Source organism: Thrips palmi, unplaced genomic scaffold (genome assembly GCF_012932325.1).
Source record: "Thrips palmi isolate BJ-2018 unplaced genomic scaffold, TpBJ-2018v1 HiC_scaffold_10, whole genome shotgun sequence".
NCBI classification, from domain to species: Eukaryota; Metazoa; Arthropoda; class Insecta; order Thysanoptera; family Thripidae; genus Thrips; species Thrips palmi.
In genome coordinates this window covers 21,283,344-21,306,217 of record NW_023144621.1, presented here as the reverse complement: position 1 = coordinate 21,306,217, position 22,874 = coordinate 21,283,344, and the positions used below count along the sequence as shown (strand labels likewise).

Sequence of the window (22,874 nt, the reverse complement as noted above, 5' to 3'; positions counted from 1 at the left end):
CCCAGGCCCCCAGGCCCCCAGGCCCCCAGGCCCCCCCAGGCCCCCAGGCCCCCAGGCCCCCAGGCCCCAGGCCCCCAGGCCCCCAGGCCCCCAGGCCCCCAGGCCCCCAGGCCCCCAGGCCCCCAGGCCCCCAGGCCCCCAGGCCCCCAGGCCCCCAGGCCCCCAGGCCCCCAGGCCCCAGGCCCCCAGGCCCCCAGGCCCCGCGTTTGCATTTTAATTCCATTCCCTATTCTTCGGCCGTCCTCAGACCGGCGGGCCGCGCTGCCGGGCGGATGTCCCTTGTCTTGACGGTCGCCCCGCCCCGCCCCGCCCCGCCTTGTAATTATTTATTCCGTGCCGCAGTTGCGTTGTTGGGTTTGGGTGGGTTTGGGGCCCGGCCCGGGCCTCCTGCCCTCGCTGTCCCGGAATACTGGAGCGGCGGCGCGGCCTTCCTCCCTCAACGCAAATGTACAGTCGCGCATGACCAAGTCGCCCCCTGCCGTGGCGTGGCGTGGCGCGGCGTGGCATGGCATGGCGTGGCGTGGCGTGGCGTGGCGTGGCGTGGCGCGGCGTGGCGTGGCATGGCATGGCGTGGCGTGGCGCGGCGTGGCGTGGCGTGGCGTGGCGTGGCGTGGCGTGGCGCGGCGTGGCGCGGCGTGGCGTGGCATGGCATGGCGTGGCGTGGCGTGGCATGGCATGGCGTGGCGTGGCGCGGCGTGGCGCGGCGTGGCATGGCATGGCGTGGCGTTAGTGGCCGCGGTGTTGACGTGGCAGCCACGCAGGCAGGCAAGCACAGGCAAGGCAAGCACTCGGCCCCTTGCCCCTTCATCGAAGCGTGTCGCGTGGTCGACAGCTCATCGATCCGCTGGCCGGCCGGCCGGTACCGCGACCGCCTCGGCGACCGCCTCGGCGACCGCCTCGACCCCAGCTTGAACGCGGCTGAGTGGCTGCAATGCTTGCTGCAATGGCTGGTGGTGGCGGCTGGCGGCGTAGAGCCCCTTGCTGGGTAGGCAAGCCGGCGGCCGCGCCGCGCTGGTGTTGCCTATGCGCTGGTCGTCAGGCTGAGAGCGCCCGGGCCTCGCGGCTGGCGCGGCGGGCACGGCGGCACCAACACACAGTGGGGCAGTCAGTGGACCGGCGCAGGCGGCCAAAACTCTCGACGCTACCGACTCTGGACCTCAAAACGCGTCTAGAGTTTTGGCCGGTCTTCGGACCGACTGTGCAACACCAACGAATGTTGGTGTTACCAGCAGACAGAACGCGCCACAGATTTATTCAAAGCGCGACGTGACGGCCGGCGAAACAGCGAGAAGCGTGGCGGCGTGGCGGCGTGGCAGCGGCATCGGCAGACGGCGGCGACGAGTAAATACTGCACGGCATCGTCCTGATTGCACGCCATTGTCGGCGCCGCCGTTGTCGCTGCCCCGCCTGGCCCCGCCTGGCCCCGCCTGGCCCCGCCTGGCCCCGCCTGGCCCCGCCCCACTCGCTGGAATATGATTGGGCCATTTTCCACGTGAATACGCCGCCGGCCCCCTCCAGCCCCGAACCCCGAACCTCGAACCTCGAAGCAAGACGAAGGCCGCCAGTAATTGGACGGGCCAATCACGGGGAGGGCCTCGCAGTGCCTCGCAGTGCCTCGCAGGCACGGGGCTCCCGGGGACAGGGGGACAGGGCCTCCACCAGGGCCGCCCCGCCACGTCGTGCCAAGCGAAAGGGCCCTCGCTGTTCTATTCCGGGGCCAGCCAGCCTCCGCCAGCCTCCGAAGCCCCGTGACCCGGAAAGTACGCCGACCGCCCCGCCCCGCCCCGCCCCGCCCCGCCCCGCACTGACGTAGGCTGCAGGCTGCACCCCACTATATGCGGCGTGCTGCAACTACTGCAGTATCCAGCCTAGTATCTGCCCTGCCCGCCCCGCCGCGCCCCGCCGCGCCCCGCCGCGCCCCGCCGCGCCCCGCCGCGCCCCGCCGCGCCCCGCTGTGCCCCGCCGCGCCCCGCCGCGCCCCGCCGCGCCCCGCCGCGCCCCGCCGCACCCCCGCGTGCGCCAGGGCGATGACGGTGATCCGCTCCGCCCCGCCACGCCGCCACGCCCCGCCACGCCCCGCCACGCCCCGCCACGCCCCGCCACGCCCTGCGAGCGGCGTGACCCAGATATATCCCGGGCGGGGCGGCTGAGGGCAGTGCTGGGGGCAGGGTAGGGCTGGGAAGGGCGGGACCGCGCTCCAACGTGCTGGGATAACGTTCCCTACCCCCGCCAGGCCGACGTGGCCGACGGCCATGCCACGGCCATGCCGAGCGTGGCCACGCCGCGGCCCGGACAGAACCGGCGAGTCGATGACCCCACGGAGCTGCCCCGCCGAGCCTCGAACCACCACGCCACGCCCCGGCCCGGCCCCGCACGGCAGCCCCCCCAGCAGAGCCGAGGCAGCGCAGGCAGCGCAGGCAGCCCGTCCCCCTGCCAGGCTGCCGGGCTGGCCGGGCTGGCCAGGTTCAACGGACTCCCGCGACCCAGACGTGCGAGAGAGAGGGGCCGGCCGCGGCCGGGGAGGCCGGGAAGGCCGGGGGTGCGAGGGAGACGCAGCGCCGCGCCGCGCGGAGGGCGGCCCTCTGTGTACCCTGCGCCGCGAGGGTGGGTGCGCGGGGTGCGCCGGGACGGAGGGTGGTGGGGGAGCGTTGTAGCACTACGAGCGGGCCGGGCCCGGCTAGGCCCGGCTAGGCCCTGCCATGCCGGGGGTGGAAGGGCTCTGCGCCGCTCTGCGCCAATCGACCCATCCCGGGTCCAGGACGTCCAGGACGAGACTCTCGCAGCTTCACTTCCCCTTCCGCGTTCCTCCACTCCCTCCCGGCCCTGCAGGCCCTGCCGTCCCGCCCGCTCGCCATCCCTCTCCTGCCGCTCGCCATCCCTCTCCTGCCCGCAGCCTTCATGGGGGTCCCAGAGGATGCCGGGCAAGTTACCGGGAAGAGGAACGCGTAACCGCTGCCGCGCTGCCGCCAGTTGCCCCAGGGAAATGTTGGCGGGAACGGCGGCTTTTGGCGCGGCGAGGCGAGGCCGCGAGGTGGCGGCCGGCCCACTCGGCCCGAGACTCGGCCCCACTTAGCACAGGCAGTAATCCAGAGCGGGGCCACGCCGCTCGGCGCCGCTCGGCTCCGCGCGGCGAGGTCAGAGGTCAGCGGGACAGTGCGCCCTGAGTGGCGACCCGGTTCGCGCCTCAGTGCGCGCTGCGCAAACACGCCTTGACCCCTGGCATGGCTCAGCCTGGCTCCACCGAGACCGAAGTCTTTCATAGACGTCCGCTGGGAGCGGGGAGCTCGGACCTTGTGCTGGCCGGGCCGCACAGTGGGCCAGAAGACCGTGGAGGCGGTCAAAATACCGGACGCGTTTTGAGCTCCAGAGTCGCTAGATGGGACTGGAACCGAACGTTTGACCCCACCAATAAATTGCCCTCCGAACGAGGAATCTATTGGTGGGGTCAAACGCTCGGTTCGAGTCCCATTTGGGGACTCTGGAGCTCAAAACACGTCTAGAGTTTTGTCCGCATCCACCGGTCTTCTGGCCCACTGTGCAGTGGCTGCTGTGCTAGTCGCTGCGATAAATCACCGTCCGATGCCGTCGCGAGCCGTGTCGGAATATCCATTATTTGGCTTTGGCTCGAGAGCGGGGGAGGGATGGGGAGGGGAGAGTGGTCCAGTTGCCCAGTTAATCCGACCATTATTCGCATGTCGCTGTGGCCGCGGCGCCAGTGGCGCGGCGCGGCGCGGCGCGTGTGGGCAGTCAGAGCCGCAAAACTACACCGCCGATATTTGAACCCGCGACCTCTTTGCCTTTATTTCCACCCGTGGCACAAACGAGCGACTGAGAAAAACGCGGGGTTGGGTTCGGAAGGCACGTAGGGATGGTGGTGAACCCGGATGCCCCGCCCCGCCCCGCCCCGCCACGCCCCGCCCCGCCACGCCACGCCCCGCCCCGCCCCGCCCCGCCCCGCCACGCCCCGCCCCGCGCCACTCCACTTCGGCTTTGCGCCGCCAGGGTGCGCCACCGCGCGGAGTTCGGCTCGGCCCACGGCCACGGCGATGGCAACGCAGGCAATGGCATACCGCCGCCACCACACTTGAATTTAGGGACAAAACTACCCTCGACTGTTCTTGTTTTCTCTGCTTGGCTTTATTTCTCCTGTCTCCGACGATAGTCCTCGAGCGGGACTTATTACAGTGGGGCAGATTAATGAACGCCTCTCTCCCTTATAAAACCTGATTTTCTGTAATGACCAGTCCGTTTTAGCCTGTTAACATTTTGCTGACTGTTTCTCCGTCTCAGCGCCTATTTCGGCGCTGTTTCGATTTTGACGCGTTCGCACTATACCAGAATGAATGGTCGTCGATACCCCATGGCAGTGGTCCTCTCGTGCGTTTCGCGAGAGCGACGCTAGAGGGCAGCACTTTGGTCACACATGACAGACATGATGAGAAATTGCGTTCCAGCTTGGCGTTGGTTGCGGTTGGACTGTTTCTGTTGTTATTTGAGAATTTAAATTGGGAATGGCTTACTAAAACTAACTGGAGCTATACGTCCTCTAGTTCTCTTTGGAAAGTATTTCACCATGTCTGTAGAAAAGAAAAAGTTTGACTGTACAGCTTTGCCGAAAGGATGGCAAAGAGAAGAAATTATTCGGAAGTCTGGCTTGTCAGCGGGGAAAGTGGATATCTATTATTACAGGTAATTAAAAGTTAAATAGATTTTTGTGAAAGCACGTGACGGTAATGCCTATGGGGCCTTGACGGTGCAGGTTGTATGCATCGTGGTTTGAGATTTCTCTCAGAAGTCTTCGAATCGCATCACTTGCTAATGGTGCAAGGTGCTGCCTATAGGTTATGCCGCATATTATGGTTGAATGACCGATCCTTAAATCGCTAAAAATTTTCTATGGTAACCCATGTTGCTGCCTCAGTCAGTCGGTATCTGCCTCAAACTTTCCTGTCATGGGAAGACAAATCTTAGATGTGTGGTTTCCACACTTCGACCATTTATGAACAGCCGATTTCAATTAATGTCGCAGTGAAGCTTTAACCATAATCCATTTTCTTGTATCATAATTATGTTAAGGAGAGGCTGCATCTTTAGCAGGTTTTCAACGACTCATCGTTTTTGATGCACAAAAATTTTCATTTCAACATTAATACCCAAGTAGCAGAATTTCATTGCATTTAATTCTGTAACAAGTGCTCAAACCTAGACTAATACATATACATCATATACTGAAAACAGCTGGTTGAAGTAAGTCTCATGACAAGAAATGTACTGAAGCCCAGATTTGTCATTGGGTTACAGTCCATCGGGCCATCGATTCCGCAGCAAACCTCAACTGGCACGTTATCTGGGAGAGACTGTCGATCTCTCATCATTTGATTTTAGAACTGGTAATATCAATAACAATGCCTTAAGGAAAACCAAACAGAGGCCAAGAGGGATACAATTCGATTACAGGTACTTACGTGACATGCACTCACCTTGGTGAAAGTTTAGAAAAATTCAGAGTACTTGTGCCAGTATGAGTTCATTTTTATTTTTTTTTGCCTATTGCACTCATTTGTTTCTGGGTATACATTGTGAGATGTATTAATATGTAATCCCTTGCATGCTATTTGGGTAAAATCCATACCAATATAGTGTGCCAAAGTTTTCAGTATGCTTTTAATATGCTTTTTCATACTTGTAACAGCCTATGCTTACTGTAGTCAACAATGAAGATAGTTATAACCATCATTCATATATAAATCATCACCTTATCATTAAGAGGGTCCGAATTTCATTTGTAGACTTGTTTTTGAAGTGGCAAGGTATTCGGAATTCTTCTCACGGAAAATGTACATATTGACAAGTAGCTGGTTTGAAAACGACACTAACAAATTTGGGAAATCGGGTAGCTTATCTCATGAGACATAACTCGTGACGATCTTTGCAATTGTTTGCCGGTTATCTGACATGAAGGCAGCGTGTAGTTTCAGGACTTTGAATCATTGTGTTTGAGTTTTGTGTTATTTTTCATAACAAGCTAGCTTGAGTCCACATTTATTTTCTCTCTTCTTTCAGTTTTTAGGATAGAAGTATTCTGTATTCTCATTGCACATAACCCTCTCATTTCATGTAGAAATAAGTGGTTGTTCATATACTATTCCATATTATTTTTATCATTTGTTTAATGACCCATTTTCTTTCAAGCTTTTTCGCTAATTTAATGTTTTGTGAGTACCACATTGCAATGTTATATTCTGTGTGCCCATAGTCGCGGTGTTCGGACGGATGCTTCACTTGTTCCACCAATAAGACAGACTGCATCCATCTTCAAACAGCCAGTAACAGTGCACAAAACTCAAGAAGGAAAAGTTAAATCAGACTTCAAACAAGGACCTCAAAGCCAAGACAAGCCCAAGCAGGTAAGATGTGTTACAATATTCTTTTTATTTGGAGCTAAAATTACGTACTGTCTTATGGCACCTCTAATTCATTATCTTCTGTCTATTTTTAAAAATGTTCAGCTTTTCTGGGAGAAGCGATTGGAAGGACTCAGGGCATGTGATATTGATGGGTTGGAGTTGGATGCAATGGAGTTACCCAAGGGTCTGAAACCTGTTGGACCTCATGTAGGTGATGAAACTTTACTACAATCTGTGGCCACTGCTCTTCATGTGTCTGCTCAACCAGTTACTGGTCAGACTGGTAGCCGCTCTGCCCTTGATAGAAACCCAGGCGTCTTTCTAAATCCAGATCAACCACTCGTTCAGGTACAAGTTCCTATGACGTCAAAAGGAAATTTCTTAACATTTTGTCTACTCAACTAACGCCCTTGTTTATTGTTTGTTCCTAGGCTGTTCAAGTAATAGATGACGACATCAAGCGGCAAGAAGATCGAGTCTTATCAGCAAGAAAGAAATTACAAGATGCACTTAAAGTATAGGAATTTCACCAATATATATATTTTTATTGTTGTTTTGTTTTAAACTATGAAACATCTTTCTGTGCCCTTATCGAACACTGTCTCGTTTATTTGGCCTTCAGGCAGGTTCTTTTTTTACTTTGATCTATTACTTTCTTCATGATTCTTGTTATTTATTATTACAAGTTTTGTTTTTTGTGTTTGTAACCTTGTAACCACTCCAGTGCAAACACATGATTGATTGTATAACAAACCCCTTGTGATATTGAGTATTTCAGGCTGGGATGATGCATTGTTGCATTTCATCTGATATTTATTGTAATTTAAAATTTATGAAGTATGCTGAATGCTTGTGTGTCCTTACTTTCTTTGAACTTTTAAGTTGTTGCTTTTCAGATCAGTGAGGGACACTCAGCTGTGCTCGTTTTTACAAACAGTTCTAAACCCAAAGATGTTATGGCTATCTATTTTTTTTTTTTTCCTTTCTTTTTTCTGCCACTGTGTTTTTGTAAGCTTATTGTTAAATGAATCTAAAAGTACTTTTTTTACTAGATAAAATAATAATGAACTGTACCTTTTTCATGGTTGTATTGTGTTCACTCAGACCAGACTTTAGAAATTAAGTATGTATTGTTAGTAACTATAATCGCATCATGAAAGAACTCAATACTATAGTTAGGTTAATTATTGGCACCATGCAATATGAAAATTTGAAAACGTGCAGTCAAAACATACAGCATCTAAGACATCATGCATCAATACAACTAAGCATTTCAAAGAAGATTCAGAAATATCCAAAATTTTCATTATTTTTGTCATTTTTTTATTAAATAATAGTAGACACCCTGTCCTGAGTAGTCATGCATCAGTCTGGTGCTTATGTGATGTATCGAAGACCCCTTTTCAACTGAATCATGTTTATTGTTTTGCTACAAAATTGTTAGAGCTTTTCATTGGAACTAGTTTATCTGCTGATGTAAGCTGATCTTTTCTGATCTTGTTTTGTGTGTTGTCAAATATTCATCTGGTGTTGGTCAATTTTAATAAGATTTGACTTTTCTCTATGATTCATGAATATGCTCGACTAGACCCTAGCCAAATGAATTTGGAACTGAAGCGGTCTTCCTCAAGAATAATGTTAATACTTTTTTTTTTCAAAAGAGCAGTTAAAAAGAAAAAATACAGAAACAGAGCCGTTGAATGTGAAACTATCCAAAATAAAACAAGCAGGAACAGTTTCTCAGAATTCTTTCTTTGGTTATTTATTTGCTGTCACCAATATGGTACATTCGTAGTTGTGAGCACCTTCTCCAGATTTAATCAACAACATTCGATTTTGAATTCTTTTTGTAGTTCATAAACTCTCCAGTGAGTGAGCACTAAACATCTGATATGTACGCCTTTTTTTCCACCCAGCATTTTTTGAAAAAAATAATTGGCAAACAAAACAAACTTCTTTTTTCATTAACAGGTTTGCAAACAAGCTTTTCTTGGTGGGGAAAAAATTGAATTGAACATATTCTAACATCGAAATCACCCCAAATTAGTTCACAGTAATATTCTATGGCACAATCCATGTTACTGTTTTAAAGTAAGGACTTCCCTTGGGGAACTGGTTAATACAACATTGGGTAACACCATAACATGTAACAATACCAGCAAAGTGACCGACTAAGCGCCGCAAAAAAACAAGTGCCGCCGCCTGACTTCTGGCTTGGCTCTACTGGTCACCGCGCCCAGCCAACTGTATCAGGGAATGCCCTGCCCTGCCGCCCCACTTCGCAGCCACCGTGCCCGCGTAGGCGCGCGTGTGTTCTTTGTAGTAGTGGCCTGCGTGGAACATTTTGGGCACACCATCTATTGCGAGTTGCCGGCTTGCCTGTCCATTGGGGACTTCCCTCTGGACGTCTCGGAGGAGCCGCGCGACGACCGTGGCGACCTAGCACCGCGGCGAGGCGGGGCTAGGGCGGGGCGGGCGGGGCCAGGCGGGGCAAGGACCACCGCGGCGGAGGCGAGGCCGGCAAGGCCAGTGGGCAGTCTAAACGGGAGCATAGATAATGCGTTGCGTGGCCGAATGGCCGCATCGACGTGGATAAACAAGGGAGGCCACAAGTAATCGGGTCGGCCGGCTGAGAAAAGGGGGGGGGGCACAGGCAAAATAAAACACCCTTCTCCCTCTCTCTCTCTGTCTAATCGGCGCGGTCATGCTTCTTGCGAAGCTTGGCTCCCAGATCCGACGCGCCATCGCACTTCACTTTCGCTGTCTTGATCAGGCTGGACGCAGCGCAACGCGCAACGCGCAACGCAAAGCGACAAGAAACGCATCATGCCGACTGGCGCGGCGCGACACTGTGGGAAGGGAAGGGCATGGCGCGTGGATACTGCGGAGCTCGGCGCCAAAGACACGACGATTACAACGACCACTCTCAGTGTCCGTACCGCTAGCGGCTAGCAAAACTTCACCGGCGTCGCCGCCACTTCTTCTGCTCGCGTTCGCGCGTCACTTTGTAGCCGGACAGCTCGTGGCCGAACTCAACCACGACGGGGGCCTTGCGGCCGGACTCCAGCCTGTCCGGGTCCTTGGCGCCGAAGGCTGCGGGATGCGGCGCTGGCGGCGCGGCGGGCGCGAAGATGTGGCCGTCGGACGCCAGGATGTCGCGCATTCCCGGCGTGCTGGCGCTCTGGCCCTGCTTGGACTGCTTGAGGCTTCGCTCCGCGAGGCCCTCACCGCTCAGCATCGGGTGCGAGGACAGCCCGTCCTGGAGAAGAAGAGCGTGGTTAGGCAAAGCCACCGCAAGCGCGACAGCGATCACGAGAAAGGTGCTCACGTTGACGATCTCCGACGCGGCGTGGTCCTGCTCGTGGTCGTGGTCGTCGCCGCCGTGGTCCTGGCCCTGCGCCTCGCTCTCGCCGTCATCCATGTTGTGGTCGAAGTCGGCCATGTCCACCTCGGCCTGCATGTCCGCCTTGTCGTCCGCGTCGTCCGCGTCGAACGCGCTGTCCGTGAAGCCCGACGACCAGCCCAGGTCCATGTCGTCGATGGCGCGAGGCTGCAGCGGGTGCATGCCGGTCCGCGCCGCGGTCCGCGCGGCCAGCTCTGGCGACACGACCACGGGCACGAACGCGCTCTCCTCCACCTCGAACTCGTCCTCGTCGGCCTCAACCTGCGCGAAGGGAAGCAATGGACGCCTTGAGCTAGGCGAAAGAAGAGGAAGAAAATACCTTCCCGAACATGGCGGCCGGCCCCTCATTGGTCCTAGCAGCCGACGGCGGCCGTCCGCCATGTTCGGGAAGGTATTTTCTTCCTCTTCTTTCGCCCAGCTCAAGTCGTCTATACACGGTCAGATAAAACAGGAAATGAATAATTTGACTGGGAAGGGCGCAGGGCGCAGGGCGCGTGAACCTCATGCGTGAACCGACCTGCTTGACGCGCACGGGGTGGTACTCCTGCACCCACATGGGCTTGGCGGGGCTGACGGCGACGAGAGGCGCCGTGATGGGCGGCCGGCGCGGCGGGTTCTTGAACACCTCGACGAGGCCGTCTTCGTCCTCGCGCTGCTGGTTGTCCAGGTCGTCGCTTTGCTGCAGCAGCTTGTCGTCGTCGTCGTCCAGAGACACGTCCTGCTCGTCGCGCGGCCCCTTCTGACCCTGCAGCACGGTGGTGACGGCGGTGGCGCCGGGCGGCAGTCGGACCAGCGTCACCTTGTGCCTGGCCTTGCCGTCCACCTTGCCGTCCACCTTGCCGGGGCGCCTCTGCCGCGAGGGCTCCTGCGCCGCCTGCGCCGTGAACAGCGGCCCCACCTCGGTGCGGACGAGGCGGTGCTTGCCGTCGGGGCCGCGCACCCAGGTGTGCTTCACCTTGGGGCTGTGCACCTGCCTGCTCTCGTTCTTGTACCGCTTGCTGTTGCGCGCGCCCTCCTTCTCCTGCTTGCTGCTCGAGTTGTCACCGCCGAAGAACGTCTTCTTGCTGCGCTCCTCGTTGTAGCCGTTCTCGTACTCCTCCAGGAAGCAGTCGCCCACGTCGGGGTCCTCGCCGGGCTGGATGAACGCCTTGCAGCCCTTGCCCTTCTTGAGGTCGGCGGCGGAGGGCGGCGCGAGCAGGGCGCCGGACTTTGCGGGGGGTTGGGGCGCGGCCGCGGGGTGCGGCGCCAGCCCCACCGCCACGAGGCGCATGGGCACCAGCTCGCCGTTGGGGCCGTGCGGCAGCAGCATGTGCATGGGCCACGGCCCCGGCCCGGACATCTGGTGCGTCACCATCTGCGTCGTGGTTTTCTTGGTGGTGACGCGCGCGGGTGGAGACGGGGCGCCGGCCGCAGGGGTCGTTGGGCGCTGCGCAGCTGGAGGGTGGTTCGCCAAGGCGGGGTGCGCCAGGGCGGGGTGCTGCCCCGGTGCAGGCAGGACGACGTTGCCGGGCGCAGACAGGGGCTGGCCGCCGCCAGCGATGGGGACCAGAGGGATAATCGGCATGAGGGGAACCTGTGCGAACACGGACAAGACTGTCATGAGGACACGGTTCGTAGATCGCGTTTGGGACTCGACCCGAGCGACCCAACACGGCTAGTCGCTTGTTTCGTTAAATGATGCAGGAAACCTGTTGTATGACGGTGGCGCCCAGGCCCGGGTTGGGGTCGTGGGGCGGCCCGGGCCGCTGCTGTTGCTGTTGGTGCGGCAGGGGGACCTGCAGCGTCTGCCGCATGAAGGACACGGGCTGGTGCGGCGCCGCCCTCACGGCCTGCACGGCCTGCACGCCGTTGACCGCGTTGGCCGCGCCCCCCGGCTGGAACAGCACGGGGCCGGCGGGGCTGGCGGGGGCGGGCGGCCCGTGCTGCAGCGTTCGCAGGTGCCGCAGCGTCTCGCCGTCCGGCCGCAGCAGCACGGTGCGCGTGTGCGTGTGCTGGTCCACGATGTCGCCGGAGTGGATGCGGAAGTGGACCCTGGCAGTGGCAGACACCGTCAAGTCCGTCAAGTCGAAACGCGGGCCACAGCCACAGCGGCGCCGAGGGCCGAGGCTTCAAGGCCTCGAGCGCCTGCGGAAGGCGGGGTAGGCAATGCGCGCCGCGCCACACACGAGTGCACTGCGGCTGCCGGCGGCTGCCTACCCCGGGCTTCGCAGGGGCTCCCCTTACAGGACCCCCCGAGATGGACGATCATCGGACTTACCGCTCACCTCGGCTTGCGCAGATGACCGCGGCCAGAAGCAAGAAGAGGCTTCGCCAGGAGACCGGCTTGCGGGCCTGCGGGTGAACGCAAAGCGGAGAGTGAGGGTTAGAATGTTGCAACCGGCGGCGAGCGCAGGACTGCAGGACGCGCGGGGAACTTACCGTCGTCGTCGCTGGCTCCTTGGCCATGGTCGCGTCAGCTCGCGGTGCTCGACAAGGATCGCGCGCGGAGCGACACTCGGCTTATAAAGCCTCGGTGTCGCGGTGCCTTGAGGTCGGCACTCGCCCTGGGGCTGGGGCGGCGGGTGGGGACGCCTGAGCACTTTGCGACTTTAGGAGTCCTCAGACGCTGACGGCCGACGCCAGGGGCTGCCGGGCTGCCCGTGGGAGAGGGGAGGGGGAGGGGTCCTCGAGGCAGGCTAAGGCTAGAGCCCTGCCATGGCCCTGCCATGGCCCTGCCATGGCAGGCCGACACGGACACGCGACACGCCCCGGTGCGCGGCGCGGCGCGGCGCGGCGCGGCGCGCCTTGGGGCCGCAGGCATGCCGCAGGCTCTCTAGCCGCAGGGCTACGCTGCCGCTACACTGCCGCTACGCTGCCCGGCCCCCGCCGCCACGACTAATCAGGTCTTGGAGCAGCCGGTGCAAGACAGAGACAGAAACAAGCAGTGCAAGGTAGCGTGTGCAATCCAGGAAATAATAGCTCGGGAACCTTTGGCTTTAGGCCAGGCCTATGTAGGATTTCCCACTAAAACAAAAACGTCCCAACCCGCTGAGTTGTTATGTGTAGAAGTTCATGGAATTCGTCTAACTGACGTTAGTCCGTCTGTAAGGGTGGTATCGAGGAATGATGATGGGTTACAAATAAGGCCAGAGATTTCTAAATTTTGTGGAGATATCCTCGTTTTATTAATACCCATCGCATTTTTCTAACTCACAAAGCAAATTATTTAGAGTCTGCATTACAAAGAAGAGGAAAAAAGACAATACAGTGGCATTAAAATCAAATTAAACTCCTTGGTCAAGGCCAAGGAAAGGGTTCATTGACAGTCCTGGAAATTTGGATACAATTGAAAAATTACAAACAGGGCAGCTTTTAATTTAAAAGGACGAGCTTTTATCTTCCATCAATGGGATGTACTTATTGATCATATCATAAAATTTTGTAAGACAGAAACTGAGTAGGCTACATCTCCATATTGACAGGTACTGGAATGACGTACCAGTATGATTTTCCAGCTTACAAATAAACTTCCAGTTATAATACATAACAAAGTTGGTAAATAAATCACATCACATTCTTAACTTATCATAACACCAAGTTAAAATACCATGCCCAACATGCAGCAATCAGAGTCAAACACATAATGAAGTGGAATTTCCAAACACATATTCTCAAACCTCAAATAAATACCAAGGGTGAAAAAAAAACAACAAATAATTGAAAAAACATGGGGAATGGACTTTGCGCATCTATTCACACATCTACTGCTTTGTAGCAAAGTGTTAAGATTTAAAACAATGTGAAGCAGCTTTTCTAAATTGTTCCTATTGATGAAATAGTTATGGACATATGTACCCTCACATTTCCTCATGTTTTTGACTTTGCTGCAAAGACTATCTTCTTGATACATTTGTCAAACAGTCTTCTAGCCTATGACATCACAGCTCTGATAGGTAGAGATTGTGGGATTATCATATTAAACAAACAAACTCCCACAAAACACATACATTGAAACACAGACACATACTTCAGCTACGGTAATAGTCTCAATTCAAACTTCCATTAATGATATGAAAATTGCAGTAACTAGCTCAAAAAAAAAAAGTACATTGAATGGCAAATGCTTCAGATGTTTTCTGAGCCAAATTGTACACATGAGACACAATAAATTAAAATGTTAGAGCCCTTCAATAATTCAACAAAACACTACTTTCAGAAGAGAACTACATGAGAACATGCAAAGTAAACACAGAAGACTATCTGCACATGTCTAAATACAAGGATGCTACAAAACTGGTTACAAACAAAGAAAACATACAAAAAGAGAAACATATGGTCATACATTTGTGTTGGCATGCTTTTCACAAATAAGAAACAAGTAGCATTGCTTTAAAAAAATAGTCAATAAAAAATTGGCCATAAAGTTCTTAATGCAGTTCTTGGAAGAAAACCAGTAACATTAGGTCCAATTACTAACAAGCAAAGGCGAAGGTTTTCAAATTTAAGACAAACTTTGTATTTATGAGACCACATTCAGTTACTTAAGATATTGTCAGTTTTATTTAATAGTGGGTCAGGATCATTCAAAAAATGATTAATGTTAAAGCATTCAAGCATGGCAGTAATACTGAAACAGCAGCAGAACAAGTCTGCCTAGCACAGTAAAAGTCAATAAATGCTCCTTGCAACATTTAAAAAAAAAAAAAAAGAAATATGGGGAAGGGAACACGATCTTTGGTTGGTCTAGGAGATTTATAAGAATTCCTTTGGGAAACATTACACCTCTTAAATAGGGACGAAAATGCAGATGAAAAGACAACAAAATCATACTAATCACAGTTTTCAGTATGGTCTACAAAAATTATTTGATTGGAGGTTCAATTACTGCTAAAGGCATTTCCAGGTAACAAGCCACATAGCAAAGAAGAAGACCACAAGTTTTACAAAAATCATGTAATAAAAAGAAGATTAGATACAAATAAATGTAAGTCAGTGCATGCAGCAAGTGCTGAACTTCTATTAGGTAATCTTTCAACTCTTCTTTTTTTACAAAAAGAAACAAAAATAAATATTGATTGAAAAATAAGCACATAAAATCTGAAAATAAAAGTAACAAAAAAAGGAGAATGAGGAACAAATTTTAATTCTTTGCATAAACTTAACAGTAAATTAAAAAGTAATTAGTGTAAGTCCTTTATGTTTTGTATATCTTAAAAAGAAAAGAGAGAGTAGTTCAATAAATCACAAGAATAATAAAAGAACTATACATCTTGCTCTTGGTTTAGTTGGCACAGTTACTATCACTTGCAACATCATTCCTTAAAGTGCACCCTGATGTTGTGTTAATGCTGTTTTCTGAGCATGAAGGCTTCCTGTCCAAATTCTTCCTAGACTTCTTACCGTCACTGCTTCTGCGACGCACTGGACCTAGAAGTCGAGATTTAGTTTTTGTACCTTTCTCCAGCGAACGCAGAACACTGGATTTCAGCTTTTGCTCCATTCTGAAGCTTGAACCAGCGCTGGCAAAGTGATTTCCTTGGAGCCCACTTTGCTCACCTGCAGATGGACCCGGTAAAGCTATATCAACCTTCCCTGCTTTGACCAACAGGTTGCGTGTAGAATTCTTACACTGATTCCAGTCTTTACTTACAGTAGCACCTGGATTGGGTTTCAAATTCTCTGTGGAGATCAACTTAACACCTTTAGTTCCGGGAAGTCTGTCAACAAGCTTGGCCAATGTGTGAGGCTCATCCACCTTCATTTGGGATGTTTCTCCAACACTTGCTGAGTCTGGTTGTGACAATTTTTTTACAGCTTTAACTTTGGTAAATACTCCGGGTCTTAATTTTGCAATTTCAATTCTGGAGGTTTTTTCCATTTTTCCTGTTACTGTTGCTTTCTTAGCAACAACTGGAGGAGGCTGGTTCCTGCTTGCGGCCCATAACAATTGACTTGGGTCAGTGTGTACCTCACTTTTATCTTCTGCCTCAGTAGGTTTAACTGTCCAGGCTGCCTGCTTCCGACGAAGCCTTAAGCTAGGGCCTTTGCCTGACACTTTCAGCCTTTTAGGGGTAGCACACAGCTCCAAGTTTGGAGGAGTTTTAGCTTCATTCTCAGCATTTCCTTCTTCAGTAAAACCACTGTCACCACTGCCCGATGAAGTTTGCAGAGGTGACTCTTGAGTCTTGGACCTGCGGAACTTTGATTTTGGCACAGGTCGGAGTGGTCCACCACTTCCAGAAGCGGACGACTTCGGCTTTTTCCTTGAAGATCCTGGAAGGTTTGCGACAGACAAAGTTTTGGCACGCTGTTGGAGAACTCCACTGCTGGAAGCTTTTGTTGGCAAGGAGGTTGCATCAGCACCTCGCCTTGATCGGGGCCCAATATTTTCTTTGGGAGGTGGGACTATGATTCCCTCAAGGTTTTCCAGCTGGCTGCATGATGCAGTCTTCTGGAGTCTGAGCTGCTCCTTGCGAGCATATTCTTCTCCTAATGATTTTAATTCTGTTGAAATTCGGGCCAGTAAAACAGACTTAGTGAGATGGATTGGTCTTTGTCCCGATGAACTTGGAACACTGAGGGAACTTGACGACTGGGAAACCTGTTGACATAAAAATGCATGTTCTGATATGTCACAAGTTATAATAATATAAATCGGATTATTATTATTATTTATTATTTCTTTTTTGGTGGTGGAACGACTAAGGAAAGGTTATTGGGACAAGTGGGTAGGGAGGAGGAACAGTTCACTATAGACAGCATTTCAAGATTTCCATCAATACTACAAGCAACAGCAAATTTAATATAATGGAAAATATGTTACTGAAGGATATATCCCTTTACTAAGTGTAAATGCAACAGCAAAACTACGGCAGAGCAAGAAACTTAACAGGGCTGGGGGAATGCTTTATTGACAATGTCAAATTTTTGGACAGGAATGGCTTGGAATGAAATGTCTAAAAGTTGATGCTTTCTTTTAACATTTCAAGGAGTTCAGAATTATTAATGTAGTTTAGACACATTGCTATGAGGCACATGAATATTTGCTGATTCAGGATTTTGTAAGACTCTACCAGATTGGAGAACTGGGAAGAGTTCATCTTTACAAATCAATGAGACAGCTCCCATGCAACTTGTCCTCCGTATTTCACGCAGCATCACTTCGCTAATGTCCGAATCAGTTTGATCACCATACTGCAAAATTTGCTTCTCTGAAGGTAGAGCAATTGCATCCTCAGGACAACTATGCAAGGGATTCAAACTTATCAACACAACATTTTCTTTCACAAGAGCCTTTTTGCCTGCAGCCTTATCTTTTCCCAAAGGTTCTTGAGGTTTTGAAGAGGAATAACTGGTTTCTGTAATGCAAGAATCGTGCTGCTTATCTTCTTTAACTTTGATGTCTCTCTTTGCATATAGGGACTTCCTTCTCAAGCCAGTAGTTATGGGCTCTTTTTTGCCTGTCTCTTTTCTTTTCATGCTAGCGTCGTTTACAGCAAGAGCAAATTTAGGTTTTGTGAAATTCTTCAATCTGAATCTTTCAGCTTTCCTTTTCCACTCAGAACTGGGATTTTTTGACTTTACTCCATTTGATTTTGGCATTTCCAATACTTTTTTTGCGACAGTCGGCTCAACACTGCTCACCAGACACAACTCTTGTGTAGCCCAATCACAAGCTTTGTCAGATGTTGGAGTTGGACTAAAGTCCTCAGCTTCAGATAAACATGGAATTGAGTTTTTTTCGGAGTTCTGTGAGATTGGACCAACTGAGGTGCTAGCAGCGAAACAGCAAAGATCCGGATCATTGTTCAGCAGAACATTGGGTGTTCTCGTTTTAGAGTCCAGCTCATTCTCTAAACTGCCTTTAATTTCAAGTTTAAATTCAGCATCACCAGTAGGAATTTGAGCAAAAGCTTTTTCAGTTTTATCTTCTCTAGTCTCTTTAATTTCTCCAAGTCCACAGTTTCTTGCACGTAATAGTTGTTTAGTTTCATAGGTTTTCCCAAACTTCTCATGTATTAGTCTATCTTGTTCACGAATCTTCTTCACCTTTTCTCGTTTTTCTGCCAATTCCTCTTCCAATGATGCTTTGAATTCGGCATATTTCTGGCTATCACAGTTTTTCATCTCTGCACGATCCATTCCATTGTTCTCAAATATGGCCCTGTATGCTTTTTCCTTGTCACTTGAAAGAATGAACTTGTATCTTTCAAACACCTTTAAGCGCTCCATCTCAAGCTCCTGCTCATACTGAAGAGCTTTTTTTCGATCATACCATCGATCCTCATCATCTGCACTTAATGTATCCTGAGACCTAGCTGAAGTGGAACTAACAATTTTTTCAACAGTCTCTAAAACATATTCTGCAAAATCTATAGTACTGTTGTCTGGAGCACATTTTCCTCTGAAATTGCTGTCTAAAGTCCCCAGGGGTGGAGAGGTTTGGTAGGTAGGGTAGTCAGGGATGGAAGAGGGAAGGAAATCAGGATTGATGGAAGGATTTGGATCGGAGGCATCATTTGGTGGGGTTTTCTTCAATACCTGTGGCCGAGTCGGACGATGAAGCATGCGAGTCCATAGCTGGCTATCTGAGAGACAGTTAACACGTAACCAATCTCGAATTCCATTCACACTTCGATGCTCTGAATTAGGAATACGGCTGCATGGGTTGGAACTTGTCAAATCCAATATTGACACTCCGAGGGCACGGCCAACCTAAAGAGTTTTAAAGGGTTTAATCTTCTACTAAGCTGACACTTACAATAATCACATCAACAAATCTATTTTCACAACAGGTTTTTTGTCAATGGTTATAAAGTTGTTGTGCTTACCTCCTCAAACACTAGAGGTGTGTACTTGGGAGGTACAGCATATGCTGGGTTCACAGACAGGCGGCCAGTGTCGCGCACACACGGAGGCAGGAGATTCACCATGCGTCCTGTGTTGTAGTTGCACTCTAGTGTGTAGCTGCGGACAAGGCCAGTCAACTTCATGACAGACACTCGGCCGCAACCTTCGCGACTGGTGCCGTCACGCCGGTCCCTGAGACAGCAATGCAAATATCCGCCAATTAAAAATGTATCATAATGGAATGCGGTTTCTAGAATGGATCCAGGAGTTTACCTCAAGTACATGTTCCTTTCGGTAAAGTTGCATGCAGTGAAATGGAAGTTCTGGGAGTTGATAGACATCAGTTTGGGCAGCAGCATACACTCCACTAGCTGCTCAATATCATCAAAATGATTTCCGTACATGAAGATGCCTGCAAGAAAATATCCTTAGTAATGCCGTGACACTCTAATTCACAAACGGACAAAATCTCAGGTACACACCCTTTTTAGAAGCATGTCCATGCATATCCATGTAAAGAAACAGTCCAGACTTTGTAGGATCAAGAGATGGTTTGGTAGAATTCAAGCAACTCCCAACATTATTGCCACTGTTGCAAGAAAACTGACAGTCTTCATTTTTTGTGTCGTCTTCATTGCGGCTGGCTGGTCTGGCAAACATGCGCATTGACTTTGTGTCAGAGGACAAGGGCTTCCTTTTGGTATCCTTTCGACGCTTTGTTTCCTCTGGGCCCATGTTTTCATTACATGAAACTGTGTGACCCTTCCTTACAACAGGCGTCTCAGAACCGTTTAGCATAGACTCTCTGTTTTCAGTAGCAGGACAAGTTTCACTTTCAGTACCAAATGGTCCTTCAGTAGGTCCACAACCAAGAATAGCAGACGGAAAACCAGCACAGTATGTTTCTTTCAAATTATCAGTATTTTCTTGCTTCAGTTTCACAGACTTATCTTTGTCCACTTCCATTTCAATGGGCTCATCATTACCTTGTAAAGAGTTACTATCATTAAAATTCAAAAGACCCTCATTAGTGTGAGGTGCCATCTCACACTGCATGTTGATGTCCTTATCTGTGGAATCAGCTTGATCAATAGTTTGGCTGACCAATGGATCACAAATCGAAATAGGACATTCTGGTGGCTGAGCAAAATTTTCCAAATTGTCGGAGGAGCGGCACTCAGTAATAATGTTTGGCTGGATGTCTTGGCAAATCAAATCCTGATCATCTATCATGGGGGATGGTTCAGGTAAGACTATATGAGTTGGCACTCCATGTGTCTGCTCATTAACTTCATTCTGAGCAATCACATCCTGAAAAAGTTAAAACATTTGAAGAACTTCTACAGACAGCAAAAGTATTGAAATACTACACAGCAGAAATAACACCTACATCATGAACCTCTTGGCCAAAATGAGCATATCGAATTATAGCTCGAGCTGCATATATTGTAGGGTGGTGAACGAGTGATGGATTGAGGTATACTCGATTTAAATTAACCCCCCGTGTGTCTGTTCGAAAATGTCCTCGAGCAACACCATCAGGATTTAGCATGGGTATTATCTTGAACACATACATTCTTCTTAACAGTATTGATGTCAAATCATCACGGTTTAGAAGAGACTCAAGAAGACCATTAAGAACATAGCTCGAAGGCACTTCACCAGGGTGAACTCTTGCACTAACAAACACAACCTAAAACAAAAAATAATTGAATAAAGTCAGGAGTTTTTAAGTAATGTGATGGACAAATTAATTATGGTAGAATTGCTGCTTTGTACCTTTTTCCCCACAAAAATGTATGGTCTTGGAGTTTCAAGATCTGGAAACAAGTTCTTCAACCTCGGTTCTTGATATGGTGTGATACCATGGTGTGAAGTAATTGTCAGGAGATCCAAACGGCGCCCATCCAAGGAATAAGTGGACACTTCTCTATGGTAGTAAATGTCATCTGGATTGCATGCTGCAACAGTTATCATTTGAATTAGTTCGGGAGAAAAGAAAAACAGTTTTAAATATAAAATGTTTTAAGAAAGTATATTACCTAGGCCTTGGCCAGGGAAGTACTTTTCCGGAGGAATACAGTTCTTAAACCGTTTATCAAACCCACGGAGAGATGACATAAGATCTTGATAAGAATAAGGGAATGTGAATGCAAAGTAAGTTGTCGCCCTGACATTTTCCAAGGTGCGATAACGAAAACTGAGGGTGAACACATTGTCCTCAATCTAAAACAGAAAGACAATCAAAATTTTATTTTAAAAAACTTGTTTGGTATTTCTAAAAAAAAAATTTTTTTTTTTTTAAATTTAGGAGAAGGTTACCGTGTATGTTGGTTTCTCCCTGATCCGGTCCCACAATCCTCTGCCGGGGAGTATACGAAAGACTGGAGCCATGCCTTGGGAGTACATCTTCACTTGCCGATTCAAATTAATCAAATTTAACTTCACCAAAGCAAATGGTGTACCACCTGTAAATGTAGTGCAATGCATTAAGCTGAAGGAAAAGTTGAAAGGAACTTCTCTGCTGTAAAGCCAGTTAGTCCATAAATCTTCAATTAGCTTTGAGTGGCACACTGCCATTGTCATTGATTGGCCTTCATCATCAGAAGGTCACAATGAAAGGCATTTGTTGGCAGACATTGACATTCACAAGCTCACCTCGAATCCCAAAATAGAACCAGGAACGGTTTGAGTTTTCAAACTCAGTACCCGCACAATCAGGATTTGTCCAGATGTTAAATTCATAATCTGGAGTATCTGAGCTTGTTGAGTTTTGACCTACAGAAAAAGACAAAAAGTTGAAATAATTTCAAAGGTTTACCTTCATTGCATTCAGTTGATTAAGTTAATATCTAGAGCAGTAGGAATTCCCTCAGGGTCTCACCTGGCAGGAGTGGGGGTTTTGGAGGCAGGGGAACCTGCTCCACTCGAGCCATATTACCAGACTCAAAGTTTGAGGTGAAGACAAATCCACCACATTCAACTTCCACCATTTTGGACAGTTTGTTTTTCTTATCTTACTGAGAGGGATTTAAATTATTTTGAGAACGTCTCTGTCCTTTACTATTGCTAAAACTTTTTCTGCACATAAACATCTGAAAATAAAACAACACAGAGGAAACAGATGAGATTCGATAATATATGTTCAAGGAGGCATGAAAAAGAAATCATCAGCAGTTACATTTTTAATTTCTATTCTAATAATTTTAAGCCAAATATTTAATAATTTAGTTTGTGACATCTCTTACAACCTTACAATAAATATTACTTTACTGCAAACAACAATAACAAAGACATCTATATAAAATTTTCTTTGAAAAATTATGCAAGGATTGCATTGAAGTCTCAATAGGAAGAAGGTTTCAGAAAAGCTTCAGCAACCAAGAAAAGGGTGAAAGAGCAGGTGCAGGTGCACGCCATCCCACTGTTTTGATTGGAAACTGTCAAAGTTTGCAGTGGCACTAAGAGGCATAGCACTGTTACCGAAAGACTCTTTAGATATGATTAAGTAATGTTAACTTTTCGATCAGTGCAATGATACAGTTAATAAGAATCTATTATCACCTCTCTAGCTCTTAAATGGGACTCTTCTTTGTGGAAACTGTGAAATCCTCTAACTTCCATCAGCGGATAGTTGCTGCTCTAGAGACACGACCGTCCAACAAATATTTGTCTTGACTGACATGTCCAGACAAATATCGCGTTTAAGTAAGTGATGAAATGGAATGAGTCTATTTCTGTCTATTTCTCTAGTGCGCGAAGAATCTGACGTCTAGCAAAAGAGCAGAAACTGAGCCACATCCTGAGAGGCCATTATATCAAAATAGGTCACATCACCTACAGCAATGGCAGCTTGACAGCCTCCAACAAGTGTTAGAACACAATAATAACACTTTGGTTTAGAGTATTATTGCACTGAGAAGTAGACAACAAGCCACAGCAAAGGGAAAGCTTGTGCATTTTCGTCCCAACTGCTGCAGAAGACAATGCATTACACGGTTCTCTTCCAAACACTCACCTCACCATCCGCTCAGTTGCTACCGCGTGGCTCTAATGGTCAGGACCCACTTCGTCCATCTGCAATTTACTTTCCTCGTCTAAACAATTCAAACGTTAAATTTTCCGGGACTGACAGCTTCGAGCAGAAAGAAAATTTCTAGGCTGGCCAAGAAGCAGACGCCATATTCCCTTCCCAGCATGCACTGCTTTGTTTAATACAACGTTTCCCCAACCTC

The 22,874-nt window shown here is 49.7% G+C and overlaps 2 protein-coding genes across 3 annotated transcripts; one reads left to right on the top strand and one right to left on the bottom strand.

Moving 5' to 3' along the window:
- The first annotated feature begins 4,421 nt into the window (after nucleotides 1-4,421).
- Nucleotides 4,422-8,153, top strand: LOC117654035 (methyl-CpG-binding domain protein 2). 2 transcript variants are annotated; one of them, XM_034400164.1, is made up of 5 exons: nucleotides 4,422-4,689; nucleotides 5,302-5,457; nucleotides 6,257-6,407; nucleotides 6,510-6,755; nucleotides 6,839-8,153. In XM_034400164.1, exons 1-5 carry the CDS (start codon nucleotides 4,574-4,576, stop codon nucleotides 6,926-6,928), a joined length of 759 nt encoding a protein of 252 aa, XP_034256055.1. In that variant the 5' UTR covers nucleotides 4,422-4,573; the 3' UTR covers nucleotides 6,929-8,153. The 2 variants fall into 2 exon arrangements, with proteins under 2 accessions (XP_034256055.1, XP_034256056.1); XM_034400165.1 differs by lacking the exon at nucleotides 5,302-5,457 and having other exon boundaries at nucleotides 4,424-4,689.
- Nucleotides 8,154-12,946: 4,793 nt separating this feature from the next.
- On the bottom strand, nucleotides 12,947-22,822 carry LOC117651122 (cytosolic carboxypeptidase-like protein 5). Its single transcript, XM_034394897.1, has 12 exons — nucleotides 22,658-22,822; nucleotides 21,524-21,734; nucleotides 21,298-21,417; nucleotides 20,962-21,107; nucleotides 20,682-20,865; nucleotides 20,419-20,600; nucleotides 20,030-20,332; nucleotides 19,122-19,950; nucleotides 18,913-19,051; nucleotides 18,621-18,831; nucleotides 18,331-18,504; nucleotides 12,947-16,390 (listed from the first exon to the last, which is right to left on the bottom strand). The coding sequence occupies exons 2-12, from the start codon at nucleotides 21,630-21,632 to the stop codon at nucleotides 15,071-15,073; spliced, it is 3,717 nt and encodes a 1,238-aa protein (XP_034250788.1). The 5' UTR covers nucleotides 21,633-21,734; nucleotides 22,658-22,822; the 3' UTR covers nucleotides 12,947-15,070.
- Between the last annotated feature and the right edge of the window lie 52 nt (nucleotides 22,823-22,874).